At 29.2% G+C, this 26,232-nt stretch overlaps 1 protein-coding gene across 1 annotated transcript; it reads left to right on the top strand.

Moving 5' to 3' along the window:
• Nucleotides 1-1,130: 1,130 nt before the first annotated feature.
• On the top strand, nt 1,131-20,787 carry LOC142323343 (sn-1-specific diacylglycerol lipase ABHD11-like). Its single transcript, XM_075362842.1, has 5 exons — nt 1,131-1,373; nt 4,330-4,489; nt 10,000-10,173; nt 14,968-15,141; nt 20,066-20,787. The coding sequence occupies exons 1-5, from the start codon at nt 1,243-1,245 to the stop codon at nt 20,402-20,404; spliced, it is 978 nt and encodes a 325-aa protein (XP_075218957.1). The 5' UTR covers nt 1,131-1,242; the 3' UTR covers nt 20,405-20,787.
• Nucleotides 20,788-26,232: the final 5,445 nt, after the last annotated feature.

Raw genomic sequence — 26,232 nt, 5'->3', positions numbered from 1 at the left:
ACCATCAACTTCAACAATCTATTTTCTGTTAGTCAGATATGTTTCCAGATCTACTGTAATTTTCACTCAAAAATGAATAGTACTCCATATATCTAATATCATTGGATATTAAATAATAAAATTATGCAAGAAGGGCTTACAATATGTAACATTCAATTAGTGATATTCTCTTATGAACTAAAACCACATGTGAAACTGGCTTTCCTCTGCAGTATACAACATACTGCCTCTAACATTTGTTGGCATTGCAGTTAAGAGATAAAAAACAAATTAGATCTCTAATTACCTTTAGATTTTTAACTACCTTTAGAGTAAGGTAATTAACCTTTGCCCTATTGCTGATGACAAATTTCTTCTCTGATAAAATATCCATAGACAAAGTTTTTTTAATCCAAAAAACAAATTAAAATTTTGAAAATGTAATATTTTTAATAACTTACTTCAAAACCGTTTGCAATCATCTTTAATGACTGTTATTGCTGTTTTCATACTGTCAGCATTTGTCGACCATGTCACAGATTAATTACAAATCCATCAGCGACTAGTAATACACACATAATATTCCATAAATACACAAGAAAGGACTACAGTTTAACTCATTCGAAATTTATAAACTCGCTAGAACAACATACTACTTCAAAAGAGACTATTTAAATCCAAAACACTTTTTGACATTTTAAATACGTTTCTGCGTAACTCAAAAAACTCGCCAGCAATAATTCAGCTGACGCCAGGGTGACAATAGTAGCAGTACCAGTAACGAAAGGTGGTTGGGAGAATGATATTTTGAATCAAGATATTAAAAACGTATTTTTAAAAATTGATTTGGTTTGTCGTTTCAAAAATTTGTGGTTTTAAATAGTATTTACTCTATAACAGATGAAGTTACTTTCTCTGAAGAGTGATATTTAAAGGAAGTTACACGTAAATATAATTTTTTATTACATAAAAATTATGTTTTTAATAAACATAATTTTCATGTAATAAAAATTATATAAAAAATTCAATTTAGTTGGATTAGATGAGTTATTTTAAAAAGTGAAGATGAATATAAAAGGAGAAATTAAAAATTTTAACTTCATTCATTCTGTCTTGAAAATGGCGTTTTAGACAGTACTCTAGACAGAACGTTGATTAGTTTGAAAACTTGCCGATGGTGATATCGTCAGTGTAAACCAATGTGAAGGTTAAAAGTGCCTAGGTTTAAATGTTGTTGAAAGAAAGAAAGAGCGTACGTATATCATGTTTTCAGCAGGCCAGCGAATAAATACAATTTTTGTAAGGACGCTTGTAAATGAAAGATTCCTTGTTTCTTTAGGTGAATATGCTTCCGTTATTAGCGGTACCGTTTTCAGAAGAAATTTAAGTTCTAGGTAAATAATATATTAATTCTGTTTTTAACTTGAATTATTTTGTTTTATTACTACCAAGTAACTGTGCTAGTGTTCATGTGTGTACTGATTATGAGTAAAGGTTATGAATGAACTGGTTTCAAAAATATTTCGATGAACATTTGTGCTTATCACTTTATGTAGAAGTAGACTGCTTTAAAGATAAAGTTGGATGAGGACTAGTGGTAGTAAACTTGGTTCCTAAATTCTGGTATTTTGTTAACGGCTTTATGCTTGCATAAACAATAATTTACATCCGAAGTTTGAATAATAATTAATTTTATTCAACAGCAAAATATGAAACATGGTAACACTTATAGATTATTTAAAAAATGACATTACACTTTTTTTAAATTGATGAAACTACCTTTTGAAGGCCTTGTGAAATTATCAACACTTAATTTTGGTGTTTCCATAGTTCTTTTTTTATTTGAATGGCATTGACTGGTAATTAGCTACCATTAAATATCTGCATGGAGGTTAGAAAATCATCCTGAGTAAGCCTATGTAATGAAGTATTGTATTCAGTCTATTCTATGTTTGTTAAAGTGGTTTTTGTCAATTTTGTGTATCTAACATTAAGTATGTTGGGATCTTGGATTTTACATACTACTTGTAAAATTTGCATTATTTTGTTGACATTAACATAAAATGGAAAAATTTAGATATAACACTTAAAAAACCGAAATCTCAACAGACAAATTTTAATAAAAACAACATGTTAAACAAATATAACACTATATATATTTTTATATTTTATTTAATGAAATCAATCTTTTCAAGACCCATATCATTATCAGCTTGATCCACATAAGTACAGAATTAAACAAAGTAAAATGACTCACCTTATTTTTTCATAAGGTTTACAATAGTACTTTAGTGGCAACCCACATCTTCAGTTGTAATTCTTCTTTATAAAATGTTTATTATCAAATTACATATTAAACTCAAAATGATAATTAAAATATATAATATATAAGATTTACAAATTAAATTAAGATTAAAAAGTTAAAAGTTTAAAAATGTTCATATTTATAATTATTTAAATATAAAAAATGTTAAAAATTAATATTGAAATTAAAAGAGTGGAAGAAGTGTTAGGAGAAGACCAATTTGGTTTCAGGAAAAGTATAGGGACAAGGAAAGCAATTTTAGGCCTCAGATTAATAGTAGAAGGAAGATTAAAGAAAAACAAACCAACATACTTGGCGTTTATAGACCTAGAAAAGGCATTCGATAACGTAGACTGGAATAAAATGTTCAGCAAATAAAAAAAATTAGGGTTCAAATCCAGAGATAGAAGAACAATTGCTAACATGTACAGGAACCAAACAGCAACAGTAATAATTGAAGAACATAAGAAAGGGAGTCCGACAAGGATGTTCTCTATCTCCGTTACTTTTTAATCTTTACATGGAACTAGCAGTTAATGATGTTAAAGAACAATTTAGATTCGGAGTAACAGTACAACGTGAAAAGATAAAGATGCTACGATTTGCTGATTATATAGTAATTCTAGCCGAGAGTAAAAAGGATTTAGAAAAAACAATGAATGGCATAGATGAAGTCCTATGCAAGAACTATCGCATGAAAATAAACAAGAACAAAACAAAAGTAATGAAATGTAGTAGAAACAAAGATGGACCACTGAATGTGAAAATAGGAGGAGAAAAGATTATGGTGGTAGAAGAATTTTGTTATTTGGGAAGTAGAATTACTAAAGATGGACAAAGCAGGAGCGATATAAAATGCTGAATAGCACAAGCGAAACGAGCCCTCAGTAAGAAATATAATTTGTTTACATCAAAAAATTTAAATGTCAGGAAAAAATTTTTGAAAGTATATGTTTGGAGTGTCGCTTTATATGGAAGTGAAGCTTGGACAATCAGAGTATCTGAGAAGAAAAGATTAGAAACTTTTGAAATGTGGTGCTATAGGAGAATGTTAAAAATCAGATGGGTGGATAAAGTGACAAATAAAGAGGTATTGCGGCAAATAGATGAAGAAAGAAGCATTTGGAAAAATATAGTTAAAAGAAGAGACAGACTTATAGGCCACATACTAAGGCATCCTGGAATAGTCGCTTTAATATTGGAAGGACAGGTAGAAGGGAAAAATTGTGTAGGCAGGCCACGTTTGGAATATGTAAAACAAATTGTTAGGGATGTAGGATGTAGAGGGTATACTGAAGTGAAACGACTGGCACTAGATAGGGAATCTTGGAGAGCTGCATCAAACCAGTCAAATGACTGAAAACAAAAAAAAATGTATAAAAATATGATGTCAGTTATAATAAAATTAAATTTTGGTAGAATAAAAACAAAATACACTATTTGTTTGGCCAAACAAGTAGTATATTTTGTTTTTATCCTTTTTAATTTTATCATAATTGACATCATATTTTTATATATGTAACTTTTAATTTCAATAATTATAATATTAATTTTTAACATTTATTTTATATATATATATATCTTTTTTTTTAAATTATAAATTTGAAAATTTTTATTGTTTAATATTTTTAATCTTAATTTAATTTAAAAAAATATATATATATATTTATATGTGTTATATATTTATATAATGCTATATATGTTAGTTATATATGTAAATATATATATATATATATTATAATACACTTTTGATAGATTTTCCTAACCTCAATAATAACAATTCCACTGTGAAAGGTGCTGAAAATAGGCAAGTAGCTAGCTAACAGGCCTTAGGAAGAACAGTTCTATTAATTTGAAAGTAACTACTTTAATCATTAAAGTTGGAAGTTATTTAATTTATTACATATGTTTCTGGTCTTTAGGGATGGGTAAAACAGGTGATTTATTATGAATGCATTTTTATAGAAAATAACTTCTTATATTAGTTTATTTTATATCGTCTACACCTAACCATGAATTAAGTATAGCGAGTACTTTTCTTTTAGTGGTAATGTCCAGCCCGTAAGAATGTCATTTGCATCATACGAAGAAGCTGCCCCACAAATTAGAGATGATGTACCAGTTATAGTGATGCATGGGCTTTTTGGATCAAAAATGAACTGGAATAGTTTAGCAAAAGTGATACATAAACAAACAAATAAGAAGGTATGGTCTAATTTTATATGTTTTGCGTTTTACTTCTTTTTTTATGTCATTAGGGTAGGTCTATTGGATTGAGCATTACTTTGTCTTTTATGTTAGTCATGTCATCTCAAAGTATACAGTTTTTATTAATTTTAGATATATAAAACGATGTGGAACGAAATCAGAACACAGGATATTTTACTATGTCACAATTTTTTAAATAAGTAACAGTATATTAATACATACATGCCTTTTCAGAGTAAATACATTTTCTACAATATAAATAAATCCATATTATCTTAAGTTCATGAGTGTAAATAAAGTTATGTATGCATTTGTTGAGCAAAGTTGTTACTCTTTGTATAGCAGAGACCACGCTTTTATTTAATTTAGCAAGCTACAATAATGTTAACAATATTTTACTGTTTATGTTTATTCATTTATTTAAGAGGTAAGCATTAAATAAAAAACTAGGATAAAATGCCCTGGACTGCCAATTGATTTTATACTTAGTAATTTTATGGGAAAAGAAAAACAGACTAAATTTAGAATCATGATTTTAAATGCTCTCTAAATTAAATTGTGCTTATTTGTGTGTATGGTGTAAAATGCTCCATAGTGTTAACTTGTTATTAGTCAAAATAACTACTAGTGAAAGTAAGGCTTTTGAGTATAAATTCAGTATTATGACTTGCTGTTACATATGTGACCTTTGTTATCTTGATGTTACTGCTAACATTGCTGTGGCCACTCATATTAGTGTGATAATGTGGCAATAGGATTTTCTTTTTAAAATGCATAAAAGTTTTTTAACTTTCAGAATGCTATTTTACAAGTGATTATTAAAAAAAAATAATATTTAACAAATAATAATAAATATCATTTACAAAGATTCAGTATACTACTTTAATGTAATTTGAATCTGCTAGTATTAGTTAAACTATTTTCTATGTCTGCTTCTTGATTTTCTCGTCATTTTCTTTCTTTAGATGCTATTACTCTTTCTTTTGCAAGTTTCCTCTCTATTTTCTGTCCATTGAAGTCCTTTTTATATTTGTACATTGTTTTGGCCTTCTGATCAACTGACATTGATTTTGGTTATATTTATTTTTTTGTCAATTATTCACTTATTAACTGATTGCTCATCCTTTTCTTTTATCTAATAATGCTTTGTCTCAAAAGGCATATCATTCAGTTTTAGTACATTTACTTCTTTATGAATTACACTCATTTCTATTTTCAACAATATTTGAATAATTTTGCCCACACTTTCAAAACATACCCAATAGATATTGGGTATGTACCTCTTCCTTATTTTATCATTTAACTCTGTGCTTTCAGGTATGTTCAATTTTTTTTAGTTCTGTTTTTCAGTTTTTTATTGTCACGTGCATTAACATATCTAGAAACATTTATAAGTCTTGTCTTTGGATTTTTATCTCTTTCTGGTATTCAACAGCTGTTCCCATTATTCTTTCTTTTTTGTAATTTACTTTGCTTTCTGTGCTTAGCAGCTCTTTACTAAATATCACTTTTTATTAACTTCTTACTTCTTACTTTTTATTAACTTCTTTTATTTTTAATGTTGTGTTATAGTAGGCTATGGATATTTCATCCAAGCAAGTTTTAGCTTTTTTCAAAGTGCTTATTTCCTTCTGATTTCTGTATTTCTTGTGATTTATTAAAATTCATCTTTTGTATAAAAAAATTATTAAATTAACATAGTATTATAAAATATTATTTCAAATGGGCTGATCAGATGTTGATTAAAAACATAGTTACAAACTGGAAAGTGATCATACTTACAGTAAACACAGTATAGACAGATAATACGGTATAAGCAGAAGATAAGTCTAGTATTGATTAATTTTTTCATTTCGCTAAATTTATTATTTTCATAATAAAAATTTTGCTTCAAACATAAAAGAATTATTACATAAACTATGATATGATTTGAAGCTAAACTGTGAAAAAAGGTAGTTCACCTTGGTAGGTAACGCATTAACGAGTTACAAGTTTTTTATGGATATATGACTCTGGCTTAGCAAATGCATTTGTTTTCCCATATTGTGGTGAACTTGTTAGTAATAATAATTATTATTTTTCAGTTTAATTATAACTTGCGTTTGTAGTTGTACTGCATGGAAAATGTTGTTTGTTAATGTTTTAAACTAAATAATAAATATATTAATTTATTACTTTATTTAACATTCCTTGGAAAGCTCGGCTGAATGATTGGTAATAAATATTAAGTGTTAGCTGCCAGTGATGTTCTATATGAATGCAGGGTATTCTGTTGCCAAAAATTTATAAATATCAATAACTTACCTGAAAAAAAATGTTTCCTTGTTATTTATGTTCAAATGGAAAATAATTGAAAAAAGTGATCATAAGTTAATTAATAGTCAGTATTGTCAGATTAATGACAAAAGGATTTTAACAGTATGTTTTATATTAGTAGAATACAAATATATAATATACCTTAAGAAATAATGTGTGTATAGAAACCTTGATAAGTTGATATGAAGGCTTAAGAATGTCGCTATCATTTTTTTTTTGTATTTTCCTATGATTACAGGTACAGGTTTTTTTTGCAATGAACATATTTGCAAAAGTTCATTATGTTGATCAGTTATGCATAAAGCTTGAGAAAATTACAACTTCCTTTATTTTTTTTTCAATGTTGGAAAAATTGAGTATTGATATATCTCCCCAGTTTGCCAGTAATTAGTAAAAAATCACCTACATGTGAAGTATTTTACAAAAAATTAAATTGTAATGTGAATTTTTGTCAATGGAAAAGTGGGTAAGCTGTTTTTTGAGTTTATCCAGTTGGTATCAGTGGTAATGCTAATTTCACATCTAAATATGATCTCTAGTATAACTGCTGCGATTAAATTTTATAACAATGTTTCTGTTGTCCATGATGTCAAATTTCTAGATTTCTTTTGTTAGGTGACAAATTCTCATGTGATAAGTTAATTTCATTTGTAGCCGAGGCAAACAGTATATTTTACTATGAAGGTTCTTAATAAAATGCTTACTTTATTATCAGTAATAAATATTTATTATGTTTACATATATTCTTATCTGAAATATAATCCCTTCTTTTGGAACTCTCTCAAAAATTCCACATAAATTTTCAATATTCAAAAATGAGCTGTCTGATCATTGTTTGGCACCCTTGAGATATAAGTTGTGTAGACCAATATTTAATAAATTAAACATTTCTTCCTAGGCTTGTATTTATATTTATAATATGACATATTGCTTTGGGATACAAGGTAGGGCCTTATTATGCTTTCATTAATTAATGAATTTCCAATTGATTATTTAAAAGATCTTTCAGTAATTTATTTAAAATAAAATTCTTTTATAGAAACAATTATTCTGTTCATAATTTTTTTTAATGTAATACTAATTTAAAAGCCCTGAATTTTCAATACCTTCATTTAACATGTACCAATAATAAAAATAAAAAAAAATATATATATATATACAAGATGTCCCACAAAGAAATGGGGAAACTTTCAGGACATGTTGTACTGGTGAAAATAATGAATAAGGTTCATGTAAACATAAATGCTTTGTTTTCGAGTTATGGCTAGCGAAGGATTTTGCCCGGATTTCAGCTCTTCTAATAAAAAGAAGCTCCACTGTAATTTTTGAGACCCAAATTAAGAAGTAAAATTGGTGGTTTCTTATGTAATTTGAGCTAGGAAATATGTTAAAACAGGTCCCAAAACTGTAACTCCAGTTTTTAAGGCATCTGATGATATCCTTAAGTAGTTTTAAGATATCCAACGTAAAACACAAAATTTGGTGTCTAAAAAGTTTTTTTTTAGGTTTGTAGTACAATAGTTTTGTTAAATGATTTATAAATGTGGAAGATTTAGAAACAAAACTTGTAGAGAATTTAATTTGGAGAAAATTAATGTAAATACAACCAACAAACAGCAAATAAAAACGTTTAAAATCAGTTTTTTATTGAAGCAAAATAGATGAAAAATAGACAGAAAATCATATTATTCTTTCTGTACCTAATAAACATTATTCTTAATATAGTAAAACAAAAAAATACATGAAATAATAAATGTATGTATTTTTTTGTTTTACTATATTAAGAATAATGTTTATTAGGTACAGAAAGAATAATATGATTTTCTGTCTGTTTTGCTTCGATAAAATACTGATTTTTAAAAGTTTTTATTTACTTTTTATTGTATGATTCTGCTTGTATGATCTTTATTCTGTATGTTCTGTTGATTCTGCAACACAGTTTATTGGAGCATTTGGCTCAAAAACTATAATATTACAAGAATTATTTATTAAATCACTGAATTTGCATTTATGACTGTTTACAAGAAGTAACAGTACTACTGTTTTTATTATTGTAGCTCAGAATTTGTTTATTTAAATTTTTCAAAACATCCAGTATGTTTTGATATGACTACCTGTATGTAATTATTTATTTAGAGAAATATTGTTTGAGATCGGTGACAGTCTTGGTTCTTTTTAGTTCTATTCTGATTTTTCTGATTTTTTTTTGGTATTTTAATTTCTTCAGATAAAGCCTTCAATTTGGAATTAAAATTTTTAATTTATTTTAGTCACAGGTTAAAGCTAACTTTAATTACTGCTACATACTGTACTTTTCTTCCTTTACTTATTTATTCATTAATTATATGTAATTTTTATCTTTACCCTACTCTTTTAATTATCTTGTAACCTTATCTTCTAAATTTATTGTAGTATTTGTTTGGGATTGCATACATTAAGTATGCTTTGATGTTTTACTTCTTTGTTTAGTTGTATTGAGTGAAATTATATTTTGTTAATTTTTAATCTGTAATAAACATTACATTTATTTATGTATTTTATTTTTTACTAAAGGTGTATAAATTAGCATGAAAAAATTAACATTTTGTAAATATAAAAAAAGTACAAGGTTATTTAAAACACAAAAACAAAAAAGGCACTTTATAATTGTCTTACCGGATAAGAATGCTTTATTTTACTTGAAAATATAGAGAAAAAGAGAATTTACTGCTCTTTAACACTAATTAATTGTGAAAACCAATGGTTAACACACTGTGTAACAAGGGAAATATACAAAGAACTTTTGGAAAATATTTAAAAATTTGCTAAAAATCAGGAGCCCAGTAACTATTAGTCTAACTGACAATAACATTTTTTATCTTAGTGTACTAAAAGAACCTTTAATTAATCTCTATTTTGTCTAGTTCTCAATTCAGTCAATGTATGAAAAAAGTTTAATATTATATGATGGATTATTAAATAAGTTACTTTAAAATAAAAGTGTAGCTTGTTTGTGTAGACAGTGCCAGTTAATAAGTGAAACTATAATAGTAAATACATGAATTATGAGCAGTCTATCCTATATGTGGATTCAATGAAAATATGAGTAAGTTGTGTCTTATTGCAGTATTTTGTTTATCATTTAATGCAGTTGAAGCATTTTATATGAAAATTTATAAATGATGTGTATTGTATCAAAATTGTGTGTTTAGGTATATACAGTTGATGCCAGAAATCACGGGGAAAGTCCTCATAGCAATGAGCATACTTATACTCACTTAGCTGAAGATATACATTTATTTATGACTGAAAACAAAATTGAGAAAGCAGCTTTAGTTGGCCACAGCATGGGTGGAAGGGCTGTTATGGCCTTTGCTTTGCAGCATGTAAGTTAGAAAAACTTACATTTCACATAAACAAGATATTGCCCATTTACTTTTGTAATAATTATAAAAATTGTAATTCATCACAGGTTTTAGTGCAAGCTCTTAAACTTTTTGTGGGTGGAGTTAAATATTTAAAAGATTCAAATTTTTCTAATTAGAATGTAAAAAAATGTAGTTGGATTAATTATGGAGTGGAGTTTTAACTGAAAGTAACAAATTTTTGAACCTTAAAGTAGTAATTAATAAAAATGTACTTTTCTAGGTATTTACAAGAAATTGTTTTAGTTTGAAAATAGAATAATCATAAGCTTATTTAATGTTTAATCTACTGTATGGTATTGAGTTTCAGTATGATTATGGTGGTTCTTGTCCAATAAATCTTCAAGTCTTTACTTTGTAAACCAGTAATTTTTAGGACAGTTAATAAATTGTGCATGACTGATCCATTCACTGTGATTGGTCAAAGGCATTTGACTGTTCATGATATTCTAGTAGACAAATCACTTGTGTATAATATTATATTCAAAATTGAAGCAATTTAATTATATTTTACTGATAGAAAGAATTCATAACAGTTCAGTAGACTGACATTAATCAGTATGACTTGTATTACATTTTTATATTATTCTCAACCTAACAAACAATTTACAACTTATCTTGTAGAAAGGCCTTGGTTGGAAGAGAATTGTTTGATTTAGGTTTAAATGACATTGAATTTATTTTCAAGTGGGATAGCAGCTTATTAAAAATTGTTCTATTCATATGAGTGGAACAAGAAATTAAGTAACAAAAGATGATTTGTCCAGTTTCCAATGTACATTGGCCTTTTTTGGCCTATCTCTATCCCATCTCTTTGTTCTTTTTTTTACTTTCTTGGAATCATAGCTTTAGAGCTAAGCTGCAAGAAGGAAAGTATGGTAATCAGTCAAAAAATGGATATGGGTCTTTTTTTCAAGGTTTCAGTTGTGGGGGCATGGAATTTTTTGGGGGGACCCCAAAAAAAGAAAAAAAAAGTGGGGGTCAATGTTTGTTCTTATATATATACATGTGTTGGTGGGTTTGAAGGTTAATAATGTTTGACTGGATAAACTGATTTTGTACAGAGACTCATGTATGAGGTGCTACCCAAAAGTTGGGGGAATTTGAATTTCGTGCGAACCATTGCTGGTACGACTTGCTACCACTAGATGTGGCTAACAGTACTCTTTGTGAATCAGTGTTCCAACAGCTGTGATGGTGAGAGGCTGCATTGTTGACTTTTGTGCGGTTGTGTAACGTTGTGTTTTACTGCTTCAGCGAAGTTCTAAATGGCAAAATTTTAAAGAGCAAAGAACCTGCATCAAATTTTGCTTCATGCTTAAAAAACATGGTGCAGAAACCCATCGCATGCTTGTGGAAGCATTTGGTGACAATGCTATGAGTAAAAGTAAAACTTTTTTGTGGTACAAATGATTCAAAGATGGACGAACGAAAGTCGATGACGATGAGCGTTCGGGAAGATCATCAATAAGCACAACACCAGAAAACATCGCGAAAGTGCGAGAGGCTATTGTTGCAGATCGTAAACAAACAATCCATGATGTTTGTGCAATCGTACAAATGTCATATAGGTCCGTGCAACACATCTGGTCGGATAATTTGAACATGAGACGCATTGCTGCAAAATTCGTACTGAGACTGTTGAACAGCGACCAGAAACAAAATCATGTAGCTGTCTGTAGAAAATTGAAAAATTCTGCAAGAGATGACCCTAACTTCATCTCCAACATCATAACTGGTGATGAGACATGGGTGTACGAGTATGACCCTGAAACTAAGCAGCAGTCGTCGCAGTGGATGTTGCCAAGTTCACCATGGCCAAAAAAAGTATGCCAATTTTGCAGCAATGTGAAGTCCATGATGATTGTTTTTTCGACATCAAAGGCATTATCCATAAGGAATTTGTTCCTCTTGGTCAAACTGTCAATGGGATGTTCTATTGTGAAGTTTTGAAGTGGTTATGTGAAAGCATTAGGCGCAAACGTTCAGATCTGTGGGGTAAGAACAGCTGGGTTCTGCACCATGACAACACGCCTTGCACACATTGCTAGCCGTTCGGAATTTCTTGGCTTCCAAAAAGACAGTAGTGATTCCCCACCCACCCTATTCGTCTGACCTTGCCCTGTGCAACTTCTTTCTCTTTCCGAAAATAAAATTTCAATTTCGTTCTTTTAACACAATTGAGGAGATTCAGGAAGAAACGCAGAACCTGCTTCTAACACTTACACACTGCAGACTTCCATGGATGGGATGCATGGAATCATGGGAAAAATGCTGGGATCACTGTATCAATGCTCAAGGGGATTACTTTGAAGGAGACAGTGGAAATTATAAGTTATCTTAAGCTATTTTATTTTTATGGTAAAATTCCCTGAACTTTTGGGTAGCACCTCGTGTGTGGGCAATTTGTTGGTAAAGTTTTGGGGGTCAGTATCTCCAGGGGGGTAAATAGTTTTTTGTATTAATTTTCTCCAAATTTTGCAGACATAACCCCACCTTATATTAAGCTTAGTATATGCATGCATGCACTTGACATTAACATTTTTTTTTAAATTTGCCCAAAATTTCCTTCCTTTTCTAAAAATTGAAAAAGCTATCTTTGTATTTATTACATATTTTTTAACCAAATTTTTTTTCTCTTCCTAGGCATGGTAATAATGCAAGTGACCCCAAAAAAATATACACTTTGGGGGCAATATTGGGGGGAGCCAATCAAAGTTTAAAATTTCTATTTTTGAATTAAACATTTTTTTTGGTTTATTTAAACTTTTAATATTATTAAAGGTTTAAATAATAAACTTTTAATAACAAAAAAATTTCATCATAATTCACCCTCCCACTCCCAAAAAAGAAATATTAGATAACTTTTTATTGGTTGTACATTTTTTGATAGAATTTTTTTAGTTTTTCCATTTAACATAGAAAAATCAAAAAAAAATTCTTGGAAGGTGATTTTTGAGGTGGAGGAGCATAAAAATAGTAAAAAATACCAATTTTTTGACCTTGTTTGTTTATTTAAACTTATAATGATAATTTTATAATGAAACTTCATCATAAATTACCCTTATCCCAAAAAATGACATTTTAGGTAACTTTTTTCATGTATCATTACTTTTCTACTAAATAAGAATAAATAACCAATGCCAGGAAAGTATTACAACTACGTTGTTGATTTTTTATCTCAGACTTCAACCTACTTTCTTCATAATTACAAAATTGTCATCACAATCGATGTCTGTTCCTTGGTACACTTTACATTCTATAATTTAGTTCTGAAATCTATGCTCAATCATATATATATATATATATATATATATATATATATATATATTGTTATACATAATGCAGTAATTTCATTAATCTGTATTATTGTATATTACTTGTGTATTTTCCTCTTTAATGACTTATAAATCACTAGTAGATACTTGTACAAGATTCTTTTTGTCGTTGCCCATAGTGTCTTAATTGTTTTTCTTCTCATTATTCTACTACTATGGCATTCCAGTTACCCATTACTGTTAAATTATCATCTTCTATTCATTTGATTAGACCATTTATTTTTCATATATTTTTAACTCATCCTTTACTGAAGAGGTTGACATTTAAATCTATACTCTTGTATTAAACTTTGACTTTGTATCTTAATTTAAATAATTTTTTTCTCTGTTTGGGATTTAATAGCAAACTATCCTATTTTCTTATTCATTATTACTTCCACTCCTGCATTTCCATTTAAAAGTCTTATTCATGTGTTCAATTTATCTTAATAATTTAGCTTTCATGTAACCATTTTATGTTTTGTATTATCTAGCCTAAATTTTTTTTTCAAGTTGTGGCATTCCGTGTTCAAAGAATGTTACTATTATATTTTCTGATAACCTCCTCACGAGTAATGCCCACTCGGATGTCTTATCAGGGGATTATTTTACCCAATAGAAAGTAGTAATTTAATAAAAAAGAAAATGAATGAGGAAAAAGGTTTTCCTATAAATGTAAAACTGTGGTTTTCCATTGCTGGATTAATGTTAACAAAGTTACCAATTGTTACATAACAATAATTATTCTTATGACTGAATTGTATTGGTTGAATTAAAACACAAATATGTACTTTGTTGCTATTCTAGCATTTTTGGGTTATTTTTTCCCCTAGTACAGCTGTTCAAAAATGGTGTACCTATTTTGTCACTTTCAAAAACCTTCTCTTACAAAAGTGAATTATCTGTTTATTTTACATGGAATATCTGCGCTTTTATTTAATGTTTATGCATTGTCCTGATCCAGTGTGATACTTTATCTTTTGTGGCAAAAAATCTAATCCATGTTGTCATTTTAGTTGAACCTAGAAATAATCTTAAAGTTTGATCTCAGCATGGTAGTACAGAAATGGTTACTGATTTTCTTGAAAATTTATTCAGCTACAAAAATACTCTAAATGGTAATGTATGTATAAAGTGCTGGCCACCATTTTTATAATGGAACATCTAACTCTTATTTCTATACCTATGAAGCTTTAATCAAAGCTAAAAGCCACTGTTGTAATTTTAAATCGGGGCCAAAAAACTTATTCTACCAGAATAAAATAGTAAAAAAAGTGTTTGCTAACAAATGAGCCATTTTCAAGTAATAATGCTTGTAAATGGTTTTCTATAATTTCTGCTATATGCAAATTTTGATTTACTAATTGCTATGTTGATTATAATCTAATAAATTTACGTAAGTTAACTTATTCTAATGCAGTAGTTTATTTTTTTACAGCCATCAAAAGTTGAGAGTTTAACTGTTGTAGACATATCACCTGTAGGGGTTCCACCTCAAATGTCTGGTATGGTAGTTATATTTGATGCGATGAAAGCAGTTAAAATCGATGATAATGTGAATATTTATGATGCACGCAAGACGGTTGAAATCCAGCTTACAGAATCGCTTAAGGTAAATTTAATAATATAAAAAGGAAGGAAATGGGAAAAAACATTTCTTCACAAAATCAGTGATATTTTAACAATAATTTCAGCCACATAGTACTCAAAACCTAACACAGGCTTAGATAAAATTAGTTATTCAAGCCCTATCAACTATCAATTTGTTTGTACCCTATTAACTATAAAGTTCTCCTTTTTAATATATATTCCAGTCCCATTAAGTATTAATATTAGAGTATTTGGATTCCATTGTTATTCATTAACTTGTACAAGGATGAGCTATATGATTTAGCACAAGGAGGGAATGAAGATATGTTTGCTTTCTGGAAGCAGTGTACATTGTCACATTAAGTTGTGTATCATCAGGCTTAGTATAGTTGCTGCTTATACACACTGGATGAACAATCCATATCATGCAAATATATCAGTCTCAGAATTGATATCTGCAAGTTGTCAACAGATTTTCCCAATGTTGAGCCAGCTAGTGTTTGGATGACGTTTTTTGTAATGTTAAAGTTTTACCACAGTACTTACAAGATGTGATTACTATGATTGCATTCAACCCACAGTAACATCAAGATATTCAAGGCACCTATTGTGTTTTAGTTGGATGCTGTTGAATGTGGCTGATGAATTCTTATCAGATCTATTATTTAAACAAAAATAAGTTTTTTTATAAATTAGGAATTTAAGACACGGTATGTATAGATGAAACATAGCTGTTATATGCAGGTGTATCATGAAGTTCTCCCGGGACTTTCATAACCTATTCTACTTGTGAAAATAATGGAAAAAGTTCATATATGTCATAAAAGGCTTTGTTTGCAAGTTACTGTTAATGAAAGATTTTGCTGGGGTTTCAGCTACCGAAGTGAATTGAGGTTGTACTGAAATTTTTAGAAATTTTTAATTAGATTTTATTTCATTATTATATTTCAGTTACCATGGCAATAAACATAAGTTATGATTTTTTTTGCCATCAAAGGTGTGTGTAATTTAGTTTCCTTAGTTACTGTTATTCTGTCTTTTGTAATTTAGTTTCTTTTTCAGGTTTCTGTAAAACCTGAATACTTAATTGTTGTTTATCTGTATTATTCTCACAACCATGAGGATAATGAATGTTTTGGGGGATCCTGGCAAGATGGAAATGGCGAGCAAAGTGAGCTCTGTGGCCCTGGGTTGGTTTTGGGGTTCACCTGGGCCCTAGGGGTTCAGGGAACAGACCTCTTGGCTAGATGGTTGGGTGAGCGAAGCAAGCCCCAACCAGTTAGTATATATATATATATGCATTATATATGGTATAAAATTTATTATTTGCTGTAATTTAATTTTAGGTAAGACTGAAAGAAAATACTTTCAAAACATGGTTACCTACCCATATCCAATAAATCTGATTTGACAATGATTAAGGTTGTAACTTAAAAAAAATTGTTTATTTGTGTGCATGTGTGTATATATGTATTTGTGTACATGGCTGTCAGAGAATTTTTTATCGGCACATCCATGCACAAAACAAGTTGTTTGTTGTAGATGTTTCCAAATTTTACAGAATTTAAAATAATTTACCTAAATAGATAATGCTATTATGATGCTTGATTTTATAAAGATCTTAACTGCATAATGATTGTTTTATTGACATTAACTTCTTAAATACTTCCCATATTTAATTAGAAAAATAGCTAGATTTTTGGTAATCTTTAAGTAAAAAATATTGAGACTGCTTGTTTATTTGTTTTGGTCAGATATTTACGATACACTGATTCCATTTATTTTTATGAGTTTTCAATGCATTTTTTATGATTTTTTTCTGGTGCAATATTGGTAAATATTGACAAAAATCATATTGGTAAAAAACTCTTTTTAAAATAATTCTTTACTCTGTAATTTGGTTTATGTTTTTTGGTAAAAGTTTGATGACTGTTTTGGTATTTTAGGGTATTCTAAAATGCATAGAAACACGTTGAGATTGCATAAGTGATGTGAGAAAATCTTTGTCACAAGCTAAATTTTTTTTCATTGAATTAAATTGATAGAAAATTTTGAAAACACATTTCTGAAGTTTTTGTGTATTTACATGAAAATTTTGATGACTTGAGCTTTTGAGCTTTGATGATTTCCATACAGACATACTGAAATAAATTGATATTGTTGGCAGTATATATTAATATAATATTGATTGTGTAATATTATATCTGTGATTGTTTATTATTAGAAATGTTATTTCAGTACATTCTAATAGTGCATGCATATTTCTTTATTAAGAAAATAATTAAAATGAGAATACATTGATGGAGATCTGTTGGCTTCCTTCACTTATTACATAGCCTATATCACAATAGCTTATATAATAAAACTTTCCTTCCACATTTACATAAAATATTATATTGTATATACTGTTATGTGACCTACACATAGAAAATTTTTGATATAAACAAGATTAATTTATATATATTATATTTATTGTTGTAGTAGACAAGCAACATGCAATTTCAAGTTATGTACACAGAACTGTGTATAGCACTCAGTTAATCAAGCAGCTGCAGTGTGAGTACCATATAAGGCTGCTTATTATTAAACAGTAAACTAAAACAAAACTTATTTATTACTGTCTGAAAAACAAAAAAAAAAGGTTAGAACACATTTTTCAGAAAGTAGGTAGTTCAAAATTTAAATAGAAAAGAATGTTGTTACCAAAGATAAATTTTTATTTATTGTAATTCTTATTGTAATATTTTTTTCATAGTAAGTGTATATACACATATCTCTATATGGTTTCTAGTACCATATGAGATGGCATACAAGAAATTTGCCAAATGAGGAATAGAGGGTTGCTAATTTTGGATGTGTTGAATGAAGTTGTTAAACAAGGAGTTTTGTTTTCATATAGTGTGTCTTTGTGTGTATGCACGTGCACGTGCGTGTATTAAGTGAAAAAATGCCAATTGAGAAACTATTTCAGGACCTAAAACTTTCAGTTTTACAACTGCTATTTGTATATGTTTATGTGCACAAGTGTCATATTAATTATTATGAACAACCAGCAACTCTTTTTAGTCAGTTTTATTTTTTCATGAAATGATCTCTATAATTCCTCTCTCATTATCGAACTTCCTAATTCATTTAATTTCAAAGTTCGCTAATTTGTTCCTTAAAGATGTAGAAATCAAATAATATTATTTGTTATGTCAATTATTCTAATTTATGATTTTTTTAAATTCTCACAATAGGCTCCAAATTAAGAATTTTCTAAAACTGGAAAAAGTAATAAAAAACACTTCTTTCAGTAAAATTTATTTTAAATCCATTACTGATGTTTGTGAAAATATTTTTTGACATTTTCTTTAATACATTTTATAATATATGAGGTGGTTGAAATGTCATGTACACAGGAATGTAACAGGTGAACAAAATGTCGCACAAAGCAACAACAGGTCTCATTCACAGCCATCTTGTAGTTTCATTCCCCTACTACTAACATTCTAAAACCTGTTGACTCACACTTTTTCATTTGCTGTCAGTTGCCATTGATATGGAGTCAAGTACGCATGCTATGTCAACATGTCTGAAACAGTATACAGTGATTGCATTTTTAACAGCGGAAAAGTGAATGCTAGTGACATTTATACCTTTGCAGAGCATGGAATATTGACACTATGTTTGCCACAATCAAAAAAATTCAAAACACTTCCCTCTGCAAAAAATTCTTCTGATAGTGTTCTGGGAACCCCAACACATGTATTTGACTGACTACCTGGAAGTCAGGTCGACTGTAAATTCTTTGCGATAAATAGAAATGTTAAAATACCAAAGGAAACATGTATGTTATGTTTGACAATCCATAGAGCCAATAACTCTGCAACTTTACAATACCTCAGCCACACACATTGCGTTCAACTGCTGAGGCTCTTGTGAAGTTGAAATTAAACCTACACCAGATAAGTGCCCTGCAATTTTTACCTTTACACAATTAAAGAAGGATATTAAGGGTATTCATTTCACCATGGATGATGAAGTATAGCATGAATTGAGGTAATGGATCAGGGAAAGACCTCCAGCCTTCTTCATTGATGGGAGAAAACTAGTTCACCATCAGGGGAATATGTACCTATCTATGATGACTATGTGGAAAATAAATGGAGGTTTTTGTGGCAAATAAAATGTACTTTTATATCATATTTTTTCATGATTTATCTCTTTTCATTTGTAAGTTATGAGGGACTATGCATTTCATTTCAACCATCCTTCACGATATGTATATTTACACATTTTTTTAAGATATCTTGACCTGAAAAAAAGTCAAATTGTCAGAAGTAGACTATAGATGAAAAACCAAGGAAACTGGATTGAATTCTTTTTTGCTGTGAATTAAATATCATGGTGTGTTCACAGCTGAAGCAGAATGTAAGTCAATATGACTTTTAACAATACTAATCTAAGGAGGGAATAATGAAGCCACATGGTATGAATACTCATGGTTTGGTGCAAAATATTATCAATGAAAAAGGCAATAAAACTTTTTACGATAAATCCCAAGAAGTTTAATTAAACAGTAATTTTTAATTAAAATTAAATTTTAACTGTTAAAAATAATGTATAAAATCTATGAAAATAAGTAAAAAGCAAAGTGCGGAGTAAATTATTGTTTGTGTAAGAAATTTCAGAACAGAACTACTGTTTTGTACTGATTTCTCTTTTCAAAATTAAACAACCCATGTTGTTAGATGTTTAGGTGTGACAACTGAGCTCTGTTTATGAAACACTTCTAAATTTGTTTGAACAGTCTATGTCATACCCTCATACTACTTTATTGCAGGTTTTTGTTATATCTTTATTTGTAGTTATAAAATCTTTCATAATTTTTTTAAAATCATAATTGTTTTATTCAGTTTTTTATTTATTTATTTATTAGTATTAATATTTTTTTTTACTAATAGGACTCAAAATTGGCTGCTTTTTTATCAATGAATCTTATTGAGAAAAAGAAAGGAGAATTTTCTTGGAAAGTTAATCTTGAAGGTATTTCAAAAAATTATCATCCTGGTTTGACTGTATTCCCAACATCCACTGGTGTTTATGATGGACCTACTATCTTTATATGTGGTGCACATTCGGACTTTGTTAATTTTAATGATATTGATGATATTAAAAAATTATTTCCAAAGGCATTTTTTGTAACAATTGAAAACAGTGGACACTGGATTCACGCCGATCAGCCAAAATTATTTTTAGATTCTGTTTGTAAGTTTTTAAAAGATTCTGCATCAAGTAATTAAGGCCAATTATCTGTTGTTATTGAATTTATTGTGATTTAGTATTGTATTAAATGAATTGAGTATTTGTGTCAGTGGTGTATGGTGCTCACTTGATGTGTTAATTTTGTTTCTTGAATGGTTAAAACTCTTTTTTAATATATTGATAACATCCTTTTGTCTGATCGACATGAATCAGGATTAGGACTAGCCATAAAGACTTTGTTTGAACTTAAAGCTAATTGTGATGTAGTATTATTTTCAAGTAAAATGTTTGAAGAGATTTAACTCGGATGAAAATTCAGTTCATTATCAGAGAATATTATTGTTACATTAATGAATTTTTAAAATTTTGCTTTTAAGATATGTGTACAGTAATAAAATGTAATAAAAGTATTACAGCAAAACTGCTTTGGTGTTCTTTTTATTTATTTATTTCATAATATTTCAAAATATATACTTATATGAATCTATAAATATAAATACAGTTATTTAATAAAGTTGTTTCTGCTTTTAAAGGTCATTTATATCCTGATGAAGGTGAAGTTGTAACCGAAGAAATATAATCTTAGTGAAAACTATTATCTTTGAGATCAAAAAAGCAGAGCGTGTTACCCTAGCTTAATTTAGATCTGTCTTTCTGCCGATTGTGTGTAGAATGGTATGTTATGGTCAAAAATAGATATTCAAATAGAAGAGGGACTTTCTAGTGGCTGTAATCCCAGTGAAAATATTGGTGATGATTTATATGAAAATAACTTTTTTAAGGTAGCTATTATGTTTTATATGCTGAAATAATTAGAAAGGGATTTGCAGGATAGTTATAATAAATTTAGTTTAAATTTAAACTCTGATTTGATATAGCTTATAGATTATAATATTTGTAGTGTTTTGTTGAAGATTGTTGTTGATGAATTACAAGGGTCATTCAATAATTAAACAGACAAACATTTTTAGTGAAGGAAATGCTTAATGCAGGCAATTGAAACTTTCGTAAGTGTTATTTGGCAACCTTGTGAAGTGTTAGTCAGCAAAGAGTGTTAGTATTTACTTAAATTAAGTATTAAATTAGTATTTACTTAAACATAATCTGTAAAGTTTTAGTTACAATGGCGTGTCTGCTCAAAGAAAGTACTTTGAAGAACAGCATTCTGTGATCCAAGTTTTACTTTTGGAAAGTGTACAACTGTCAGAAATATTTTCTCGAATGAACAAACAATACAGCAGTACTGTTTGTTCAGTAGCAGTAGTTGCATGAACCGTGTGAGTTTTTAAATATAGGTGGTAAAGTTTAAAGTGGCCGCAAAAGTGTGAATGATGAGCACACTGGACATTTGGTAACAGTGTCAACCTCGGCATTAGATTCTCGTATTGATTCAAGAAGACTGAATCCAAGAAGACTATATTGTATCCAAGAAGACAGATGACTTACACTTGAACAAATTGCTGAAAAATGTAGAGTAAATGTTGGCACAACTCATTCCATATTAAAACAAACTGAACTACCGTAAGACTTGTGCAAGGTGGGTTAGCAGAGAGCTTACTATTCATTACAAAGCCGAGAGATTTCACATTTGCGCCACACTCAAAAATCATTTCAATAACGAAGGTGACACATTTTTGGACAGGAGTTTAACCTGTGATAAAACTTGGATGTATCATTTTGAGCCGGGGTCCAAGAGTCAAAGCATGCAGTGGAAAAACCCTGAATTGGCTGTCCGTAAGAAATTCAAAATGCAACTATCGGCTGGTTATTTTAACCATCTTTTGGAGTGTCCATGGTCCGATTTTCTGTAACTATTTGGAGGAGCAGCACACTATAAACAGCCTATACTACTTAGCCATGATTGAGAGCAAAGTCAAGCCTGTGTTGAAGAGGAAATGTCTGGGATGGGAGAGTAAAGGTATGCTTCTTCTTCAAGACAATGCTTGACCTCATACGGCACAACTGAGACTGGACACTATTAGCAAAATGGGTTGAGAGCTCCTATCTCATCTTCCTTACAGCCCTGACCTTGCCCCTTTAGATTTTTATCTGTTTGGTCCAATGAAAGAAGCTTTGAGTGGCATCAAGTTCAACGACAATGAAGAGGTAAAGAAAAAAAGTACAAAACTGGTTTCAAGATCATGGTAAAGAAATTTTCGCTGAGGGGATAAGAAGACTTGTAAAAAGATGGGAAAAGTGCAGAGAAGTTGGTGGGATTACATGGAAAAGTAGACAAAAAAATTGTATTTATTTAATAAACCATTTTTGGTGCACAGCTATTTGTCAGTTTAATTATTGAATGACCCTCATGAATATATTCTTAAATGTTTATTATGAAAATATATTTTTTTTTCTGAATAACCAAATTGTTATTTTAGTTAGAATGTCCAATTTTAATGTTACTTCTTATATTTGTCATTGTTGTAGAAAATTTGTATTGTTGTAGACATGTTGGTTGTTGCGTTCATTGCTCAAGAATGCATGAAGTACACACTTGAAATGATTTGACAACCTTAGGGAAGAAGTTTGTGTTTGAAATGTTTGCTAAGATGATTCCCAGTTTTAAATCTTTTTTGCATTTATTGACTAGTTACCATGCTCTAATGTTAAATATTTTCGTAAAAATTCATGTTTCACATATCATTGGTCTTTATTCTAGAAGAGAAAAAAACACATGTGATGATTTTTATTATGACATTTTTGAAAAGTTCTTTGAAAAATGGTTTTCTATAACGTTTGCAGAATTTTGGAATAAAACTGATTACTGGTCCCATTAGAATTGTATTACAATTACACACTGTTATACAAGCTTATTATTGTAATAAATAAGCTTCTACTGTAATGAATAAACTGTTCCCAGAGCAAGTCATTTTTCGATTATGACCTTGGATTCTTGAATCATAGTGTGCTTTTTATGTCACTGGCTGGTTTCAGTGATTCCTAACTCGAAGGACTGTTAATCATCCTCAGATAGGTAGAAAATTTTTGTTAAAAATGATGAAATACAGGGTTTTACTTATGAAGTAACTGATGCCTTTTCTGATAACACTATGTTTATCTCCACAATCTAAATATGACATATTAAAAAAAAATTAATTAAGCTTTTGTAGTGAATGTTTCCCAATAAAGTTTATTAAATATTGTATCAAATAGATTACTAATGGTATAAAAAAGCTGTGAATGAATATTTTAAAATTCACTCTTCTGATTTTATTTTAAAAAATTAAAGGTTTTACATTAAGCTAACTATATGATAGATGGTTAACTATAAAGCTATTCAGGGGGATAAAAATAAGATTGAAAAAATATGGCCAATGGTTAAGTTTCAGCTAGGTTTAAATAATAATGTTGTTGGGGGTTCTAAATTGCAGCGGATTGGTATTTTGGTTAACAATCCCAAACAAGTTGCTTATCTGGTAAATGACATTTGTATATACTAATGATGGTAGGGGAACTGTCCTCACTTGATGAAGACATTCAAATTGTTAACCTTAAAATTAATTGTGATTTTAAACATCCATTTAAATTTTTTATATTGCTTAATATGGAAAGCAAAAATTATTCCATGAATGAAAAATACAACTTTTTTGAGGTGGGGTAATATTCTTAAAGGTTAATAAAAGGTACTAGATCGTGGATACCGGTGTTCTTTGGTGGCTGGGTTTCAATTAACCACACATCTTAGGAATGGTTGAACTGAGACTGTGCAAGACTACACTCAAACATATCATCCTCTGAAGTAATACCTGAACGGTAATTCCTGGAGGCTAAACAGAAAAAAGAAAGAAAGAAAAGTTAATAAAAGGAGCTGGGCATATTTTAGTTGAATTTTTAAAATGAGTAACTGGTCAGTCCTTCCAGGGTTGAACTATTTTTACTGTCAGGTTAAACCTTTTTTAAAAAGAGGTTCTAAACCAGACCCTAATAATTTTAGAATCATATTGTAGCTAATTTGAAAGGTTTATGATACCCTTTCAAATATTAGAGCATTCTATATTTTCATCATTCCACATGTATGCTTTATGATTTTCAATTTGTTGGAACAAGTAGCAGGTATCTTCTGTAAATACTTATAGCAACAGATGATTTGCATATTGACAAACTACAAAACTAGTGGGCGTAGTAGTTTTAAATTGCAGTTCCTTTTATTTTACACATCTTTCAGCTACAAAAGTTTTACTTATTGCAAGTTCACCCTTGTTCTGACTTCTTCAGCTAAGAAGGGTGAACTTGAGATATTTTCTTCCATTTCATAAAAAAAAAAAAGAAGTGATTTACTACAGAGTATTGATTTAAAATTATTATACATATGCCAAGCCTTTGAACCAAGCTGCTGATGTAAGAGGTAAAATCTCTGTAGTAATGTTTTTAAAACAATCTTATGTAATAATGTTGCAGCCATCTTTTTCAGATTTTTTTTCGTAATTTCTTGTCTCAACATGCTAGCCATTCCCAAAAAATTGTGTTTCTTATTCAAACGCTTCAAAAAATGAATATTTTTACTAAATATTCTGCAAATTTGTGTTGTCTAGTATTAGATGGGTAAGTTTTAATCTGTCAAATAACTAATTTGTTCAGCCAGTGTCATCTCATTCCATGGCATATTCATTGTTTAGAAGATTATAAAATCTAAAATAATAATTAAAATTCAATGCAGGTTGGTCATTAGGTTGTATTTATACAGTAGTAAAATTAATAAGATAAGCACAGTATAACAAGCACAGCTGAGTGTAATGAATAAAAAGGAGTACAAGTTACATTTTTGAAAACAGAGTGGACTCTAGGATAGAAATGAATAGTTATAGTTATTAAGGGGTTAACTTAGCTTAAGTATTGTCTGTCCTTTTATACCTTAAAAATGTAAGTTTTTTATGAGTTAAATAATTAGTGATTTCAATTTATTTTAGGTGCATGGGATTCATTTGCCTTTACATAAAGTTTTTTTACCCATGCGGCATAGTCTGATAACTCTGCTCTGGGAAAATATGTTTAAAAAGGTTTTTGAAAATACTGAAAAAAGATTGAAATTCTTGTTTGAATACCTTTCTTTATGATGCACTTCTAACTGCTTCAAGTAGGAGCATGCAACAAAAAATGCTCCAATATTCTTTCAGTTAAAGCACACTGTTACAATTTACAATTATTTACTCAACTTTGCTGCTTAAAATAATGATTTAATATTTTAATATCACTTTGAATTAACTGCATCCTGTATATATCTATAGACTCTCTGCAGAAGGGTTCTTAACTGGAATTGCTTAAAGGTGTTCTCAAATTTTTGCTATTTTGAGGCATCATTTGAAAGAGAATTGATGGAACAGTTGAATAATCTGTTTAATATTAAAATTATCTGCAAGTTGTTGCATTGGATCTTCAACAGGATTACCAAATATGTACATTTTTATAAGGTGGATGTTTCTATTATAAATTAAATAACTTGTAAAAAACCATTATAAATTGTAATAACTAGTTGTTCACTTTAACTTAGATGTGGGTTATGTAATTAGTACATAAAATGCAAAACAATACAGTATGTATCAAGATAAAAACATAAACCTTTTATAGATGAGAACATTATATTGAAAATTTATCTCTGTTAAAAAAAAACAAAACTAATTGTATGACAAAAAATCAGATTACTGTTAACATAAGTTTTGATATCCTCGTATCATCTAAAATTCCTAGAATTAGAATAAAAGAAGTTACTTCTTTAAAAGAACTCCTTAACTTTACCCTTAAGCAGGTTTGGACTATTGATATGTCCCAAAATTATTAGGAAAGTGATATTAGAGATCAATTGAAGTGTGATAAAAGCACTCACATAAAGTGGTCCTATAAGGTATAACATGCATATTGTTCTTTCTAC

The sequence above is a fragment of the Lycorma delicatula genome, chromosome 4 (genome assembly GCF_047948215.1).
Source record: "Lycorma delicatula isolate Av1 chromosome 4, ASM4794821v1, whole genome shotgun sequence".
Taxonomy (NCBI): Eukaryota; Metazoa; Arthropoda; class Insecta; order Hemiptera; family Fulgoridae; genus Lycorma; species Lycorma delicatula.
Note: the sequence above shows the minus strand (reverse complement) of the source record. Positions and strands in the feature narration are given on the sequence as shown.